General features: G+C 39.4%; 1 protein-coding gene across 7 annotated transcripts in view; it reads left to right on the top strand.

The window, feature by feature from the left end:
* CKAP5 (cytoskeleton associated protein 5) overlaps window positions 1–15228 on the top strand; it is a 118096-nt gene that overhangs the window by 78877 nt on the left and 23991 nt on the right. For all 7 annotated transcript variants that reach the window (XM_055142283.1, XM_055142284.1, XM_055142282.1 and 4 more), the window contains exons 23-28: window positions 927–1040; window positions 1975–2103; window positions 8992–9186; window positions 9526–9661; window positions 10186–10274; window positions 14702–14827. In XM_055142283.1, coding sequence (XP_054998258.1) covers window positions 927–1040; window positions 1975–2103; window positions 8992–9186; window positions 9526–9661; window positions 10186–10274; window positions 14702–14827 — 789 coding nt within the window. The remainder of the gene's footprint in view (window positions 1–926; window positions 1041–1974; window positions 2104–8991; window positions 9187–9525; window positions 9662–10185; window positions 10275–14701; window positions 14828–15228) is intronic.

Genomic DNA, 15228 nt, shown 5'->3' with positions numbered 1-15228 from the left:
GTCAGCCGCATGAAAGCAAACACCTGACCTGCAGTACTGTTGCTCCAGCCCTGGGGGGTCACACACTTTAATTGTGCTTGCACACATACTCATCCATTGTCACACTCATTTACTGTTGTGCTTCTCCAAGATTTACACTCCTTGTCTCTGTGTTTGAGCACACTTTGCTGTGCACTGGAGATTGCCAGGTCTGATCATACACTCAATTGCACACTCAGTGGTCCCAGTCAGTAAGAACTGATGGCATTGTGTTCAGCACACATTATGCTTACAAAGCAAGTGTGTTTTTAACCACTGAGCCATTCCCTAAATTTGGATTTTTATGTCAGGATGTTTTAAACTAAGTTTAAATTTAAAATTATGAAGCAATATGCTGTCTGGTCTAAAATTTGAATAAAAACTAGAACTCTTACTTTGTGAACTCATTATAAAAGGTGTAGTAAAAAATAATACAAGGCAAAAAGGAGTAGTGGACTGGACTATAGTGCACTAGTAAAACTTATGCTTTTCATATGTGATGTCCTGTGTTCAGTTCTGGTATTTTAAGAAAATCATTGGGGTCCAAGAGTGAGCACTGAGGGTAAGGCAGTTTTCTTGCAGACTGTCGATACAGGTTTGATCCCCAGCATCCCATTATAGTGTCTGAACTTGCCAGAAGTGATCCCTAAGCACAGAGCAAGGAGTATAGCCTGAGTAGTATGAGGTGTAGCCCCAAAACAAGAATGTAGCCCGCCACTTAAGAATGTTCATAAGCATCTAATTAGAATAGCATTGGAGCAAACTGATTCTCTGTATCCTGACTTGGCCATAAACCTACTGTGTTGACTGTATATACAGCAAACTTAACTGTATATAATAATAAACTTGAAAAACACTAAACTCAGCTTGCGTATAGATATAACAAAGTGTCTGCCCTTTTCATTCAGGTGCAGCAGACTTTGAATATACTCCAACAGCTGGCAGTGGCCATGGGGCCAAACATCAAGCAACATGTGAAGAATTTAGGCATCCCTATCATCACTGTCCTTGGAGACAGCAAGGTAAATCTGACTCTTCACCACAACTCCATTCTGGAGTAGGCTAGCCACATGTTTGGACTAAAAATAAGTTGTCTTTTCTAATGTACATGTAAACATTTTAATAGAAATGAAAATATTAGAAAGGCAAATAGTAAATTATTATTTTTTTATCCCAGACAATATGAGGTGACTATATGTAATCACATACTACCCTTATAGTCTCTAGATAAATTGAATTTAAATAATTTATCTGTGAAGTTTGTAATTCTCATAAAATTAAATAAGATTCAAGATACCTATGCCTGTCTCATACAGTACTCATTAAGTCATTGTTCATATGATTGTGACTTCATTGCTAACAGTATTGGTATAAAGAGTGAATAAATATTTTCTGTATTTCCCCCACCTTAATTATAAGATCAAGGAACTGCAGGATCTTTTGTTACTTGAGTAAGCCATCTCTCACGGTCCTATGATGAGTGTTACTTAACGAAATAATTAATACATTTATCTTGAGGAATTGGACTGCTTTAATATTGTTGGATCAATAAGTGCTTCTCATTCTGTGAATATAAATGAAAGTGTTTGCTCATATTGTCAGGATTTTTTGTCTATTATGATTCCTTTAAATGTATGTAGATTTGAGTTCTTTATCAGATAACTGTGGATATAAGAGCCCATTGAGATGTCTGGAACAAAATGTAATCATTATTCACCTTATGTGATAGTTTATGCCTTATGCCTAGGTCACTGTTTGGCCTAATTAACTGAGCCCAGAACCTTTATAATATGAAGTTTTGTTTCTGCTTTATTTTGGAGTTTTAGATTAACCATAGAATTTGGTTCTGTTTTAGAAAAAATGATTCTAAATCAGTTCATGTGAAACTTTAGAAATCCAAAAAGTAACAAGCTTTTATAGTTGACATTTTCTTTACTGATTTTCTCCTCCATTCAGAACAATGTTCGAGCTGCTGCCCTAGCAACTGTGAATGCTTGGGCAGAACAGACTGGCATGAAGGAGTGGCTTGAGGGAGAGGATCTTTCTGAAGAGCTAAAGAGGGAAAATCCTTTTTTGAGGCAAGAGGTTAGTACTACAAATAGTCATGTATGTGTGTGTCATTTATCTTCGTAGAAACTTGGAACTGCCTGGTAAGAGCTTCTTTATAAAGTAGTTAATAAAAACAGATTCCTGGAACTTTTGTTATTAATGTGCTGCTTTTTTATTCATTTCATGTCTCACAATAAAACTTTTGTAGGGACTAGCCTTTTGTGAATTTTCTCCCCTTTTTTGAGTGGATGGGGTTGGAACCACACTCAGTGATGCTTAAAGGTTACTCCTGGTGGGGTTAGGAAACCATGTGGCGTGTGGGGATATAGTCTGGGTAGGTTGCATTCAAGGCAAGTGCCCTACCCACTGTACTATTGTTTCAGACCATAGATTTTTCTCCTTTCTTGAACTCTTAAAATGAGAGATTTTAATCATAATATAAATACTGAGCATCTATATATAATCAAACATACTGGTAGGCCAAAGGAGAACTATGTGGTCATGTGAGTTGACATAGTAAAAAAGATTTGAGAAGAATCCAACACCTATTCTTTGTGATTTTTAAAAAAGCCTCAACAAGTAATGGAAGAGTTTTACTTTAATAAAAAAAGTCTGTAGGAAATCTCTAAAGGGCCAGAGAGATAGTACAGCAGGCAGGGCACTATCTGGTGATCCCCAGCACCCATATGGGTTCCTCCAAGCCCCAACAAGAGTAGGCCTTGAGCACTGCCAATGTTGCCAAAAAACAAAATAAAATTATCTGTAGGGACTAGCAAGATAGTACAGTACATAAGATACTTGCCTTACGTGCAGCTGACATATATTCAATCCCCAGCACCCCATATGGACCCCTGACAGAACCAAGAGTGAGCTCAGAGCCAGGAGTAAGTCCTGAGCACTGCAGCTGTGGCCCAAAAACAAACAACAGCAAACAGAACACTTTAGGAATGATATCTTTAATGGTGAAAGTCTGAATGTTTTGTTACTCCTAAAATTGGAAATAAGACAAGGATATCCACTTTTACAGCTATTCAACTTACTACTGGTAGTTCTGGTCACTAATATAGGACAAGAAAAAGAATTGTAAGGCATAAAGACTGGAGAAATAATAAATGTGTCCCTAGTTGCTGATAAACTGACAGTAAGATTGGCCTCGCTGGGCTGGAGTGATAGTACAATGGGTAGGGCATTTGCCTTGCACATGGCCGACCCTGGTTCAATCCCCAGTATCCCATATGGTCCCCCAAGCACTGCCAGGAGTAATTTCTGAGTGCAGATCCAGGAGTAACCCCTGAGCATCGCCAAAAAGCGATGACCCAAAAAGCAAAAAGAGGGGCTGGAGCAATATCACAGTGAGTAGGGTGTTTGCCTTGCATGCGGCTGACCCAGGTTCGATCCCCGGCATCCCATATGGTCCCCCAAGCACCGCCAGGAGTGATTCCTGAGTGCAGAGCCAGGAGTAACCCCTGAGCATCACTGGGTGTGACCAAAAAAAGCAAAAAAAAAAAAAAAAATCCAAAAAGAAAAAAGAAAAATTTGGACTTGCCGTGAATAATTGAATTCAACTAAGAGTGCGGTATACACAGTCAGTTTACAGTTAATTGTATTTCTTTAATTGTGTATGCGCATACATACAACCACTCAAATTAAAAACATAATACCAAGGGCTAGAGAGATAGTTCAGTCGATTGTATGTTTTGCGGCTATGTATTCATACCCAGCACCATATACTCTCCTGAGAACCAAGCTGGAGTAGCCCCCATGTACTGCCAGTTACAGTCCACAAAAACAAAAAACCTCAGAAATGAAAAGCCATTTACTGTCTCTTCAGAGAAAATTTAACTTTAAGATATGTACTTAAACAAAATAGAGGGTGCCAGGGAGGTTACTCAAGTGGTATAGTGTATGCCTAGAAAGTACAAGACCCCTAGGTTCAATCCTCAGCACTCAAGCTTCCCAAATATGGCCAGGTATGAACCTGTAAAAAAGAAAAAAAGGGCAAAATATAATAAAAATTACAAAGTGCTGGATTAAAAAATTGATGAGGACCTAAGTAAATGAGAAGAACCATGTTCATGGACTGGAGATTATATAGTAGATATATCAGTTCTCACCAAATTGATCTATATATTTGATGTAATGCTTATCAAGTTTTGGCTTTTTTTGCGGGGTGAGGGGGAGACCATACCTCTAAGTGCTTAAGAGATCATGGGATACCAGGAACTGAGAGTCAGGCTTCCTTCATGCAGAGCATGTGCTCAGTCTTTTGACTTATCTCCCCAGCCCAATCTTAACAGGTTTTTTTTTTTATGGGGGCAAATTTGGGGGGTGAGAGGGTGTCATATATGGCTGTGCTCAGTCTTTTCTCCTCGCAGCGCAAGGCTCAGGGTATAATATGGGATGCCAGGGGATCATCCCATTATTGGCCAGGTACAAAACAAGTGCCCTACCCACTATGCTGTTTCTTCAGCCCCTCAGTTTTAAGAAAAGACATCACTACCATATGTATTAATAAGGTTTCCTATATTGATAATGTACGTCATTGCAGTGAAAGGATGAAGAATAGATATCTTGATCATTAGAACAAAAGAAGAAATCAGAAATTAATCTACACAAATATAATCAACAACTTTTTGACAAATTGCTGAACTTATTAAACAGCACTTTCAAACCATTATTCTGGGGGCACTAGGGCTTGCTTTGTATACTGGAATTCAGGGTTCAGTCTCTGGCCCCACATGTTCAACCAGGCACCACCTGGAATGTCATCCAAGGACCAAGCCAGAAGTAACCACCTAGGCACTGCCAGGTGTGGTACAGAAAATAAGAGAAGAAAAAATAGAAAATAAGCAAATGAAACATGTTCAGCATTCTTAGTTGCAGGGAACTACAAATTAAAACTACAATGAAATAATCATTTCACAGCTGTCATAATTCTAAAATTAAATGTAGGGTTGGAAATGTAATGATTCTTTAAAGGGGTTTGATCCCTGACACCATGTACACTCCGTCTTGGCACCTGCAGGTAGCCCCAGAGCACTGCCTGTGCTGGCACCCACTAGCATGATTACATCAATAGCAGCATTATTACAACAGCAAAAAGGCAAAAAGTGCTTATCACCAAATGTTGGTGGAGAGGTCAAGCAACTTGAACATTCTCCTGGTGGAAATGTAAAATGGGACAGCTGCTCTGTCATGTATGACTGTAAACATACAGTTACCATCTCACCCAGTATTTACAATCCTGACTCTTATTCTAATATTTGGGTATGTATGTGCCACGAAACAAGTATTATTTCAGAGAAATTAAAATATCTATTATTCATAATGGCTTCATTCATAAAAGCCATAAACTGGAAACAGCTGAGTGATCCTTCGATAGAGAATGGTTAAACTTTTCTATATTTGCTTGATAATACTGTCTAGCAATAAAATGAAATCAATTACAGATACAACTATTTTGGTAATATTTTTCTGCAAAAAATTATGATTAACAAAATCAATCCCAATTACATACTGTATGATTCTATTTATATGACATTTGAAATGACCATTATTATAAATGACTCAGATATCACTAGTTTTCAGGGCGTGGGGAAGGTGAGTTTAGTGGGATGATGGGTGTGATCATAAAGGGGGCAATAAGGAGAGATGCATATGATAGAACTGTTCAAAATGTTGGGCCCAGAGAGATAGTACAGCAGCTGGTAGCGCGATTTCCTTGCATGCAGCCAACCCAGGTTCAATCCCTGGCATCCCATATGGTCCCCTACCCCCAACTTGAGTGATTCCTAAGTGCAGAACCAGAAGTAATCCTGAGCATCAAAAGAACAAAAATAATAAACTGTTTAAAATCTTGATTGTGATGGCAAATGTACTAATATGTAATAAAATTACATAGAATAAAACTTAATCACACTGTTGAGTTAAAGTAAAGTGAGGGCAGTCTGGAAAAGACCAATGTCAGGCCCTTCGTTTTAATACGTCATTTTGCTTTATAAAATGCTACTATTAGAGAACACTGATCATTGGCTAAAGAGGTGCATAGTAATCTTATTTTAACTATAGGTGAATATAATCATCTTCTAAAACTCAAGAAATAAATACATGAGGTTTTGGGGGGTGTAATTTGTTTTAGTTTGGTTTGGGAGTCACACCTGTTGGTTCTCAAGTCTTATTCCTGGTTCAGTGCTTAGGGTTCACTCCTGGAGGAGCTAGAGGACCATATGGGGTGCCAGGATTGAACTGGTTGGCTGCATGCAAGACAGGTGCCATACCCACTGCACTATAACTCTGTCCCCAGGTCTTAAGTTTGTTGTTTGGTTTTTTTTTCCCTTTTTGGCTCATACTTGACAATGCTCAGGAGTTATTCCTGGTTCGAACTCAGTAGGGACTCCTGGCTGTGCTTGGGTAATCATAGAGGATTCCAGGGATTGAATCCAGGTCTGCTGCTCTGAAGCAAGTGCTTTATCACTGTGCTGTCTCTCAGGCACTTAGAATTTTAAGTAAAATTTTTATCATGTTAGCATTAAGAACTATTAAAGATTTACAGCTCAGAGAACAAACATGGGGAGCACTAAGTAGTCTGACTTGAAAATAAACTATAAACACAGTCATCAGAATATTGTGATGAATTGGTGCCAGAGTGACAGTAGACTGGATAGGGCACTTGCCTTGCACTCACCCAACCCAGGTTCAATCCCGGTCCCCTATATGGTCCCCCAAGCATTGCCAAGGGTAATTCCTGAGTGCAGAGCAAGGAGTAACTCCTGAGCATCATCAGGTGTGGCATCAAAGCAAACAAGCCAGAAAAATCATTATGGTTTGAAATTGAAGTAAATGCATGGATTTAAGAACCCAAAAATAAGTCCATATATATACAGTTTACATCAAAAGAGCTAAGAGTGGGGCCAGACTAATAGTACAGCTGGTAGGGTGTTTTCCTTGCATGTGGCCAAGAGCCAAGAGCATGCAATGGAGAATGGAAAGTCTCTGCAATAAATAATGCTAAGCAAACTGGGCATACACTTCTAAAAGAATGAAACTGGACCACTGTCTCACAACATACACAAAATTAGTTCAAAACAATGACTTTGGAGGTAATGCCAAAAAAACATAAAATGCATAAAGGAAATGAAGGCAAACATAATATTGGCTCCAGTGATCTCTTTGAAGTACCAACTCCAACAGCAAAGGAAACAAAACCAAAAATAAAGGATCTGAGAGATAATTCAGCAGGCTGAAGCACATTCTTTACCAGCAGAAGGCCTGACTCAATGCAAGTTCAGTTTCTGGCACTGTATGAGCCAGAAGTAGCCTCTGAGCACTGACAGATGTAGTCCAGAACAAACAGCCAAGAACACATCACACAAAAAACTTATAGAGAGTTAATGAACTGTCATTAAGGCATAAAAATGTCATACAGAACAGGAGAAAATATTTTCACAATGAAGCTCCAGTATCTCATGTGTATAAAGAACTCTAAAACCCAGCAACATTAAAAACAAAAACAAAAAACACTCCATCAGTAATTGACAGGAGATCTGAATAGATACTTTTCCACAGAATTGTAGATGACCATTAGGCATGTGAGAAAGATGCTCATCATGTCTTACCAAGGAAAATCAAACAGTGAAATACCACCTCATACCCCTGGAGATGGTCTATGTCACAAAGACCAACCTTGCTAAATGATCTGGCAAGGTTGTGGAGGAAAATGAGCCTTCATGTTAATGGTAATTTAAAGTGGTTCAGCCTCTTTGAAAATCAGTATTTAAAATAACAACAACAACAACAAAAAAATAGGGCTGGAAAGATAGCCCAATGGGATGAGCACATGTTTTGCATACAGGAAGTTTAGATTTGATGCGTAATGCAGCATGAACCTTAGAAGTGACCCCTGAGCATCATTGAATGTAGCCTAGAAAACAAAAAAAAAGGGGGGAGCTTTTAAAAGAGTTTTCGAACTTTTAAAAGGTTTCCCAAAAGAAAGGGGGGAAAAATAAAAGTAGATTTGCAGTGTAATCTAGTAATTCCACTTCTGGGTGTCTGAAAAATATATAAACACTAGTTGAAACGTTTTTGTGTATTCTTATGTACACACTCTGTGTACCTATGTTCATTGCAGTGCTATTGACAGTTGCCAAGAAACAACTCATTTAATGACATAATGCTTGAGTGCAAAATGAAGAACTGAGATTGCCAGTAGGAAAGAGTAGAGAGGGTACAGAGAGTTAGGGGGGGTGTTGTGCATGTTGGTGGTTGGTATATGGCATTACTTTTGAAAGAAGTACATAAAAGCACTCTTGAAACATACGATGATGTAAAAACTATGTTACCTCAGTCAAAATAAGAAAAGTTTTAATACTAATAAAGCTTTCTAGAGCTAGATATTTAGTTACACATGGCCAACCCAGGTTTGCTCCCTGGCACCACATGTGGTCCCCTAAGCAAAGAGCAAGGTGTGGCCCCAAACACCTCTCTTCCCTCCAAATAAAAGCTTTCTAAATTAATATTCAAATATAATCCAAAGAATTCTTCAAGATGACTACAAACATTGCATATACAATAACTAGCATTGTTTTTTTGGGGGAAGTTTTGTTTGTTTGTTTTTTTGTTTGTTTGCTCTCTGGGTCATAGCCAGCAGTGCTCAGGGACTCCTCTGAGCTCTGCACTGAGGAATTACTCTTGGCAAGCACCATCTTTGTTGTTTTTCCCTTTTGTTCCCTCTGTGATGTGTTAACTTGGGGTTTCACATACATTGCTCACACATTTTAGTTGTGGTGTAGCACAACTCTCAAACTATGAAAATTACTGATTTCAGATTGGAAAATTAGTGTTTAATACTGATGAAATCATTAACTTGAGGCTTACTTGGATAACTGGTCTTAATTTATTTTATTATTATTATTTTTTTTTTGGCAGCTTCTGGGCTGGCTGGCTGAAAAACTACCGACTCTTCGTTCCACCCCCACAGACCTGATCCTTTGTGTTCCTCATCTCTACTCCTGCCTGGAGGATCGCAATGGTGATGTACGGAAAAAGGCCCAAGATGCCTTGCCATTCTTCATGATGCATTTAGGATATGAGAAAATGGCCAAGGCTACTGGGAAGCTCAAGGTATTACTCCTTGTTATTGCTACTGTTGCTTTTAAAAATCATTAGACAAATATTGAATGTAAATTTATGTAATACAAGAAATCATATTGTCTCCTGCAAGATTCCACTTGGTAATTTCAATGAGAGCAAAAATAAAATATTCAGCAGTGTAGAACTTCTAAAGAACCTTCAGAATCTAAAGAGGTGAAAACTGTCTTCTAGAATGGTAGCTATTTTAGCATGACTTCATAATGTGTCACTAGGAGTTTGAGGATTAGTTCAATAGTAATGAGAGATGGCTTAGTCTGAATATATCATTTATGTGGCCTCTTACTTTTGGTATATTGTTTGTCTTCTTAGCCAACATCTAAAGATCAGGTATTGGCCATGCTAGAGAAAGCCAAGGCTAACATGCCGGCCAAGCCTGCTGCACCTGCTAAAGCAACTTCCAAACCCGTGGGAGGGTCGGCCTCATCCAAATTCCAGCCTGCCTCAGGTAACTCTGTTCTGAAAGTATTCGAGGGTAAGGATATAAATAGGCTAAGAACTCAAGAGATAAATCTAAATTCACTTTTTATCATACTTCCTTACAGCTTAGATTCCAAGCCTCCCTCCCTTTCTCCTTAACCGATTTTTGATAGACATTTGTTGGGTACCTATTTTTTTGACAAGAACTGTGTTGCAGTTACAAAGATGAGTAATTTGGCTTCCATGCAAAAAAGAAGAGTTTTAGAGTAGCACATTGAAGTAATCTAGAAACCCAGAGTTTAATCGGCAGTGTTTAGAAACCATGTGATTGGTCAAGCCCAAGTCTCCCTTGCAGAGCATGCACTCTGTCCTTTGAGCTTTCGCTCTAGTCCCTGGCTCCTATTTTCAAAGGTTTCCACGATTATTTTCTGTTGTTAGAAATGCTTTGAATGGTAATTGGGAGAGAAAAAAGATTTGGAAAATAATTAACTGGAAACACCAAGAATAAAGTGAGATCAGTCTGTATTTACATTGAATGTTTTTTCCTCAAAGCACCTGTGGAAGATTCCGTTTCCAGCATTGTAGAGCCCAAGCCTGACCCGAAAAAAGTCAAAGGTGTAGGAGTTTCCTCTAAAGCAAAGGTGTGTTAACTCTCTATACTTAAATGTAGAATTGTCTTTAGCCATATTTATACACTGAATATGGAAACGTTATTCTAAGGAATGTTACTGCTTTTAATATTGCAAAATATTTAGTTTCTGTGACTAGTTTTTAACAAGGTTCAGAAACAGATACCCGTTCTCAAGAAATGTGTAGCAGTAGTTTCTGTCCTGCAGATCTGTGAGAAAGAGAAAGGTTTGTAGTAGTGAAAAAAGAAAGAAATTATCAGCTCTGGGGGGGAAAAATTCCATAAGTTGTGTTTGATTTGAGAAAAGAAAGATGGTCAACTTCATTCAAACCTGTCTCAGGTCTTCATGCTAGAAGGTGATCTGTTTCATCTATAAGGAAAAGTACCTTCTGTTGATGTAGAAAAGAGTTTATTTTGATGTATCATCTTAGCCTCCAAAGCGGTTGGACAATTTTAAGAAATGTGTTTGTTTAAATGCTCAATATTAAATGTCCCCTGGTTATTTGAGTATTTTAGTAACTGCAAATTGTCATCTTTTTCCGTTTCAAGAATTAGAGCTTCAGAGCAGGATAGATAGTAGTGAGGGCAGAGTTCTTGCCTTGCTTGTGGCTCATCTGGGGGGGATCTTGCCTTGTATGTGTCTGACCTGGGTTTGATCCCCAGCATCCCATATAACCTCCCGAGCCCCACCAAGAGTGGTCCTTGAGTGCACAGCCAGGAGTATGCCCTGAGAGCTTCACAATGATCAATGAATTGGTTATTTGATACTAGCACTGCACTGTAGCACTGTCGTCCCATTGTTCATAGATTTGCTAAAGCGGACCCCAGTAACGTCTCCATTGTGATACTTGTTACTGTTTTTGGCATATAGAATATGCCACAGGTAGCTTGCCAGGCTCTGCTGTGTGGGTGGGATACTCTCAGTAGCTTGCCAGAACAAAAGGAAAATTGTGGAAAATTGTACATCTGCATTAGTAACTAGGGAAAAAAAACTTAAAGTAACTACAAGTAATAAATGATAAAAATATATTTGTTTCCTTCCCTATGAGTGGTCACTTTAATTCAGTGAGCTTATTTAAGTAAAAAATTATCTTCTAGAGTCTGAAGCAGCAGTACAGTGGGCTAGGTGCTTGCCTTACACATAGCCTACTGATCTTTGATTCAATCCCTGGCATCCATATGATCCCCTGAGCCTGCCAGGAGGAGGCCCTGAACACAGCCGAGCGTGGCCAAGAAACCGGGGCGGGGCGGGGGTGGGGTGGGGGGCACTCGGGATTCTTCTAAATTATCCAGTGAAGCTATTTTTATCCTGAACACCGTCCTGTCCTAATCCCACATTTTTCATTTTGGGCCTACACCCATCAGTGCTCAGGGCTTATTCCTTGCTCTGCACTCAGTGATCACTCCTAGTGAAGGCTCAAAAGATCATATGGAGTACCAGGGGTCAAACCCAGGTTGGTTGGATGCAAGGCAAGCATCCTACCCACTGTACTATCTCCCAGGCCTTTGGTTTTGGGGCCACACCCCAAATTGCTCAGGGAACTCCATGGAATGAATGCCAGGCATCAAACATAGTTGAGCCACATCAAGGCAGTCACCCTACCCACTGTACTGTCACTCTGGCCCTATAGTTTTAGTATTTTAGTGTTGTGAAATATTTTTTATTGTATTCTTATGTCAAAGACTAAAAGACTTCTTTTAGTCTTTTACACCTTATAAAGCAGTATCACATAAATGAGCTTATACCTGTTTTAGCATTAAAAATTCTGTTCTAGGGGCTGGAGAGATAGCACAACGGGTAGGGCGTTTGCCTTGCACGCGGCAGACCCGGGTTCGAATCCCAGCATCCCATATGGTGCCCTGAGCACCGCCAGGAGTAATTCCTGAGTGCAGAGCCAGGAGTAACCCCTATGCATCGCCAGGTGTGACCCAAAAAGCAAAAAAAAAAAAAAAAAATTCTGTTCTACTAGAAATAGTGGAATTGGGTTTTTTTTTAATTACATAAGTTATTTATGATTACATTTTAGGTATAAAATGTTCCAATAACATTGTTTGACTGAAACACAATCATGAAAGTCTCTAAGTCTGTAAATGTATCTCACGATGATTCATTAAAATAAAAGAGAGAAAGAGAAGTAAAATGTTCCAATATCCAAAAAATAAGTAAAATGTTCCAATACCAGGCCCATCACCAGTATCCCCGTCCCTTCACCAGTGTCCCCAGTTACCTGCCTGCCTCTGTGCTCTATGATGGGCACTTTTTCTTTCCCTTATTAGGCACAGTGGTATACAGTACAGTTACTGATAGGGCGTCACCTCTTTTCAGCACCTAAACCTTAGTCTGTCCAGAGTGACCACTTCCCTCTGTCATTGCCATAGTGGTCCCTTCCCTGATCTGTGCTCCCTTTCTCTACAGTGGCAAGTTTTCTACTAAGGACTGGTTCTCCTGCTCTTCATTTCTATTGCTGTTGTGCACTAGTTACTCCTTTACTATGTTTATATCCTGCATATCATTCTGTGTCTGTATCTATCCCTCTGACTCATTTTACTCAACATGATGCTCTCCAGATCCATCCATGTAGCAGCAAACTGCATAAGTTCATCTTACTGCCAAGTACTATTCCATTGTTCATAGGTACTATAGCTTCTTTATCCAATCATTTGTTCTTGGGCAGTTGGGTTGTTTCCAAATTTTGGCTATCGTGAATAGTGCTACAGTGAACACAGGAGTGGAGATGTCTTTTTTGTATTGTATTTTTGAGTCCCTGGAGTATAGTCCCAGGAGTGGAATTGCTGGGTCATCAAGAATCTCGGTTTCCAGTTCTTTGAGGAATGTCCATATTGTCTTCCAAAGCTGCTGAACCAATCAACATTCCCACCATCCAGTGAATGAGGTTCTATTTTCCGCGGCATCCACACCAACACTGGCTGCTGTTCTTTTTGGTGAACAGTCCCTGTGATGTGATGTGATATCTCATTGTTTTGTTTTATTTTGTTTTTTGCTCTCTTTTTTTGGGGGGGGTCACACCCAGTGATACTCAGGGGTTACTCCTGGCAGTGCTTGGGGAACCATATGAGATGCATTTTCCTGATGATAATGATGTCAAGCATATTTTCATATGTATTTCACTTGTATTTCTTTTTTGAGGAATTTTTTGTTCATCTCTTCTCCCAGTTATTTGATAGGCTTGATGTTTTCTTGTAAAGTTCTATCAGTGCTTTACATATGTCCTATATTAATTCTTTATCAGATAAGAAGTAAACAAATAATTTCTCCCAGGAATGGATTATTTTTAAAAACTTTTTTTTTTTGACCAGATGTAACAGGAGTTAATGCTCTTAGCATGTTTGCAGCTAATCTTGGTTTGATCCCAGACATTTGTCCCCCAAGCACCACAAGAATAAGCTCTGAGCACTGCTGGGTTTGGCCCAGCCACCCCGTTTAAAAAAAAAAAAAAAAGCCACTTTAGGAATTTAAGCATTGAAAAGTTTCTGATAACTTTCTCTAGAAATCGACCTACAGGGTCTTTAGTTTTGCAGTGTTATGATAGTAACTTTTATATATGAAAACAAAAAATCTTGGGGGCTGGAGCAATAGCACAGCGGGTAGGGCGTTTGCCTTGCATGCGGCCGACCCGGGTTCAATTCCCAGCATCCCATATGGTCCCCTGAGCACCACCAGTGGTGATTCCTGAGTGCAAATGTAAGCTTTCATTAATACTGAAAGCTTAAGTAGCATTTAAGATTTCATTTACTTATTTTTATTTATTTGTTTTTACCTCACCCGACAGTTCTCAGGGCTTATTCCTGGCTCTGCTCTCAAAGATTATTCCTTGTGGGCTCAGGGGACCAAATGACCAAATGTTGTGCCAGGGATTCAACCCAGGTCAGTTGCATAAAGGCAAATGTCCTGCCCACTGTACCATTGCTCTGGCCCCAGCCTTCAAGATTTCAGTTTTAAAAAGGAATTATTTTAAAAGGAATAAGGAGGGCCACAGTGATAGTACAGCAGGTAAGGTACTTGCCTTGCATACATCTCACTCAGGTTCTATTCCCATCCCCCTTTATGGTCCCCAAGCCCACCAAGAGTGATCCCTGAGTACAGAGCCAGGAGGAAGTTCTGAGTACAGCCGATGTGCTCCAGAACCCAAAAATAAATCAAACTAATAAGGTCAAATAGCCATGATCATGAACTAAGGTAGTAGCTACTTTTCCAGTCACATTATATGTCAGTCCAGGAACTAACCAATAGTTAATTAGGAATGATATTAAGAGTTTCTAGAAAACCCATATAAATACCAGACATTAAAGATTCTATATGTTATTGGTTTCTCTCACGTGGGATATGGTGTTAAATGATGTTTTTGACTTGCATAGTGAACTTCCTGGGCAATGTCATCATATTCCCACTAATCTGTATTCTTTCAACCTTGATTATAGAGTGCACAAGGGAAGAAAGTGCCAAACAAAACCAGCTTAAAGGAGGATGAAGATAAATCCGGTCCTATTTTTATTTTTGTTCCAAATGGAAAGGAGCAAAGGATGAAAGATGAAAAGGGATTAAAGGTAAGGAGAGGATAAGAATCTTTTGGGGAGCTGGAGAGATAGATAGGACAGCGGGTAGAAGATTTGCCTTGCATGTAAATCTTCTTGGGTTTGATCCCCAGCATCTCGATATGGTCCCCCAGTCACTGCTAGGAGAAATTTCTGAGTGCAGGAGAAAACCCTGAGTATCGTCAGGTGTGACCCCAAAAGCCAAAAAAAAAAAAAAGAAAAGAATTTTTTTGATGAATCAGGGATATAACTTCAGGGTTGGAGATAATACTTTGTATGCGGAAGGCCAGATTCCATCTCCTTCACTATGTGGTCCCGTGATCATCAGCAGAAAAACCCAAGTACTATACCAGGAGTAGCCCAAAGCATGCAAAATGTGACTCCAACACCTCCCCCCTCCCCATCACCACCAC

The sequence above is a fragment of the Sorex araneus genome, chromosome 6 (assembly GCF_027595985.1).
Source record: "Sorex araneus isolate mSorAra2 chromosome 6, mSorAra2.pri, whole genome shotgun sequence".
Classification (NCBI taxonomy): Eukaryota; Metazoa; Chordata; class Mammalia; order Eulipotyphla; family Soricidae; genus Sorex; species Sorex araneus.
The sequence above is the reverse complement of the archived record's forward strand: the minus strand, read 5'-3'. Positions and strand labels throughout refer to the sequence as shown.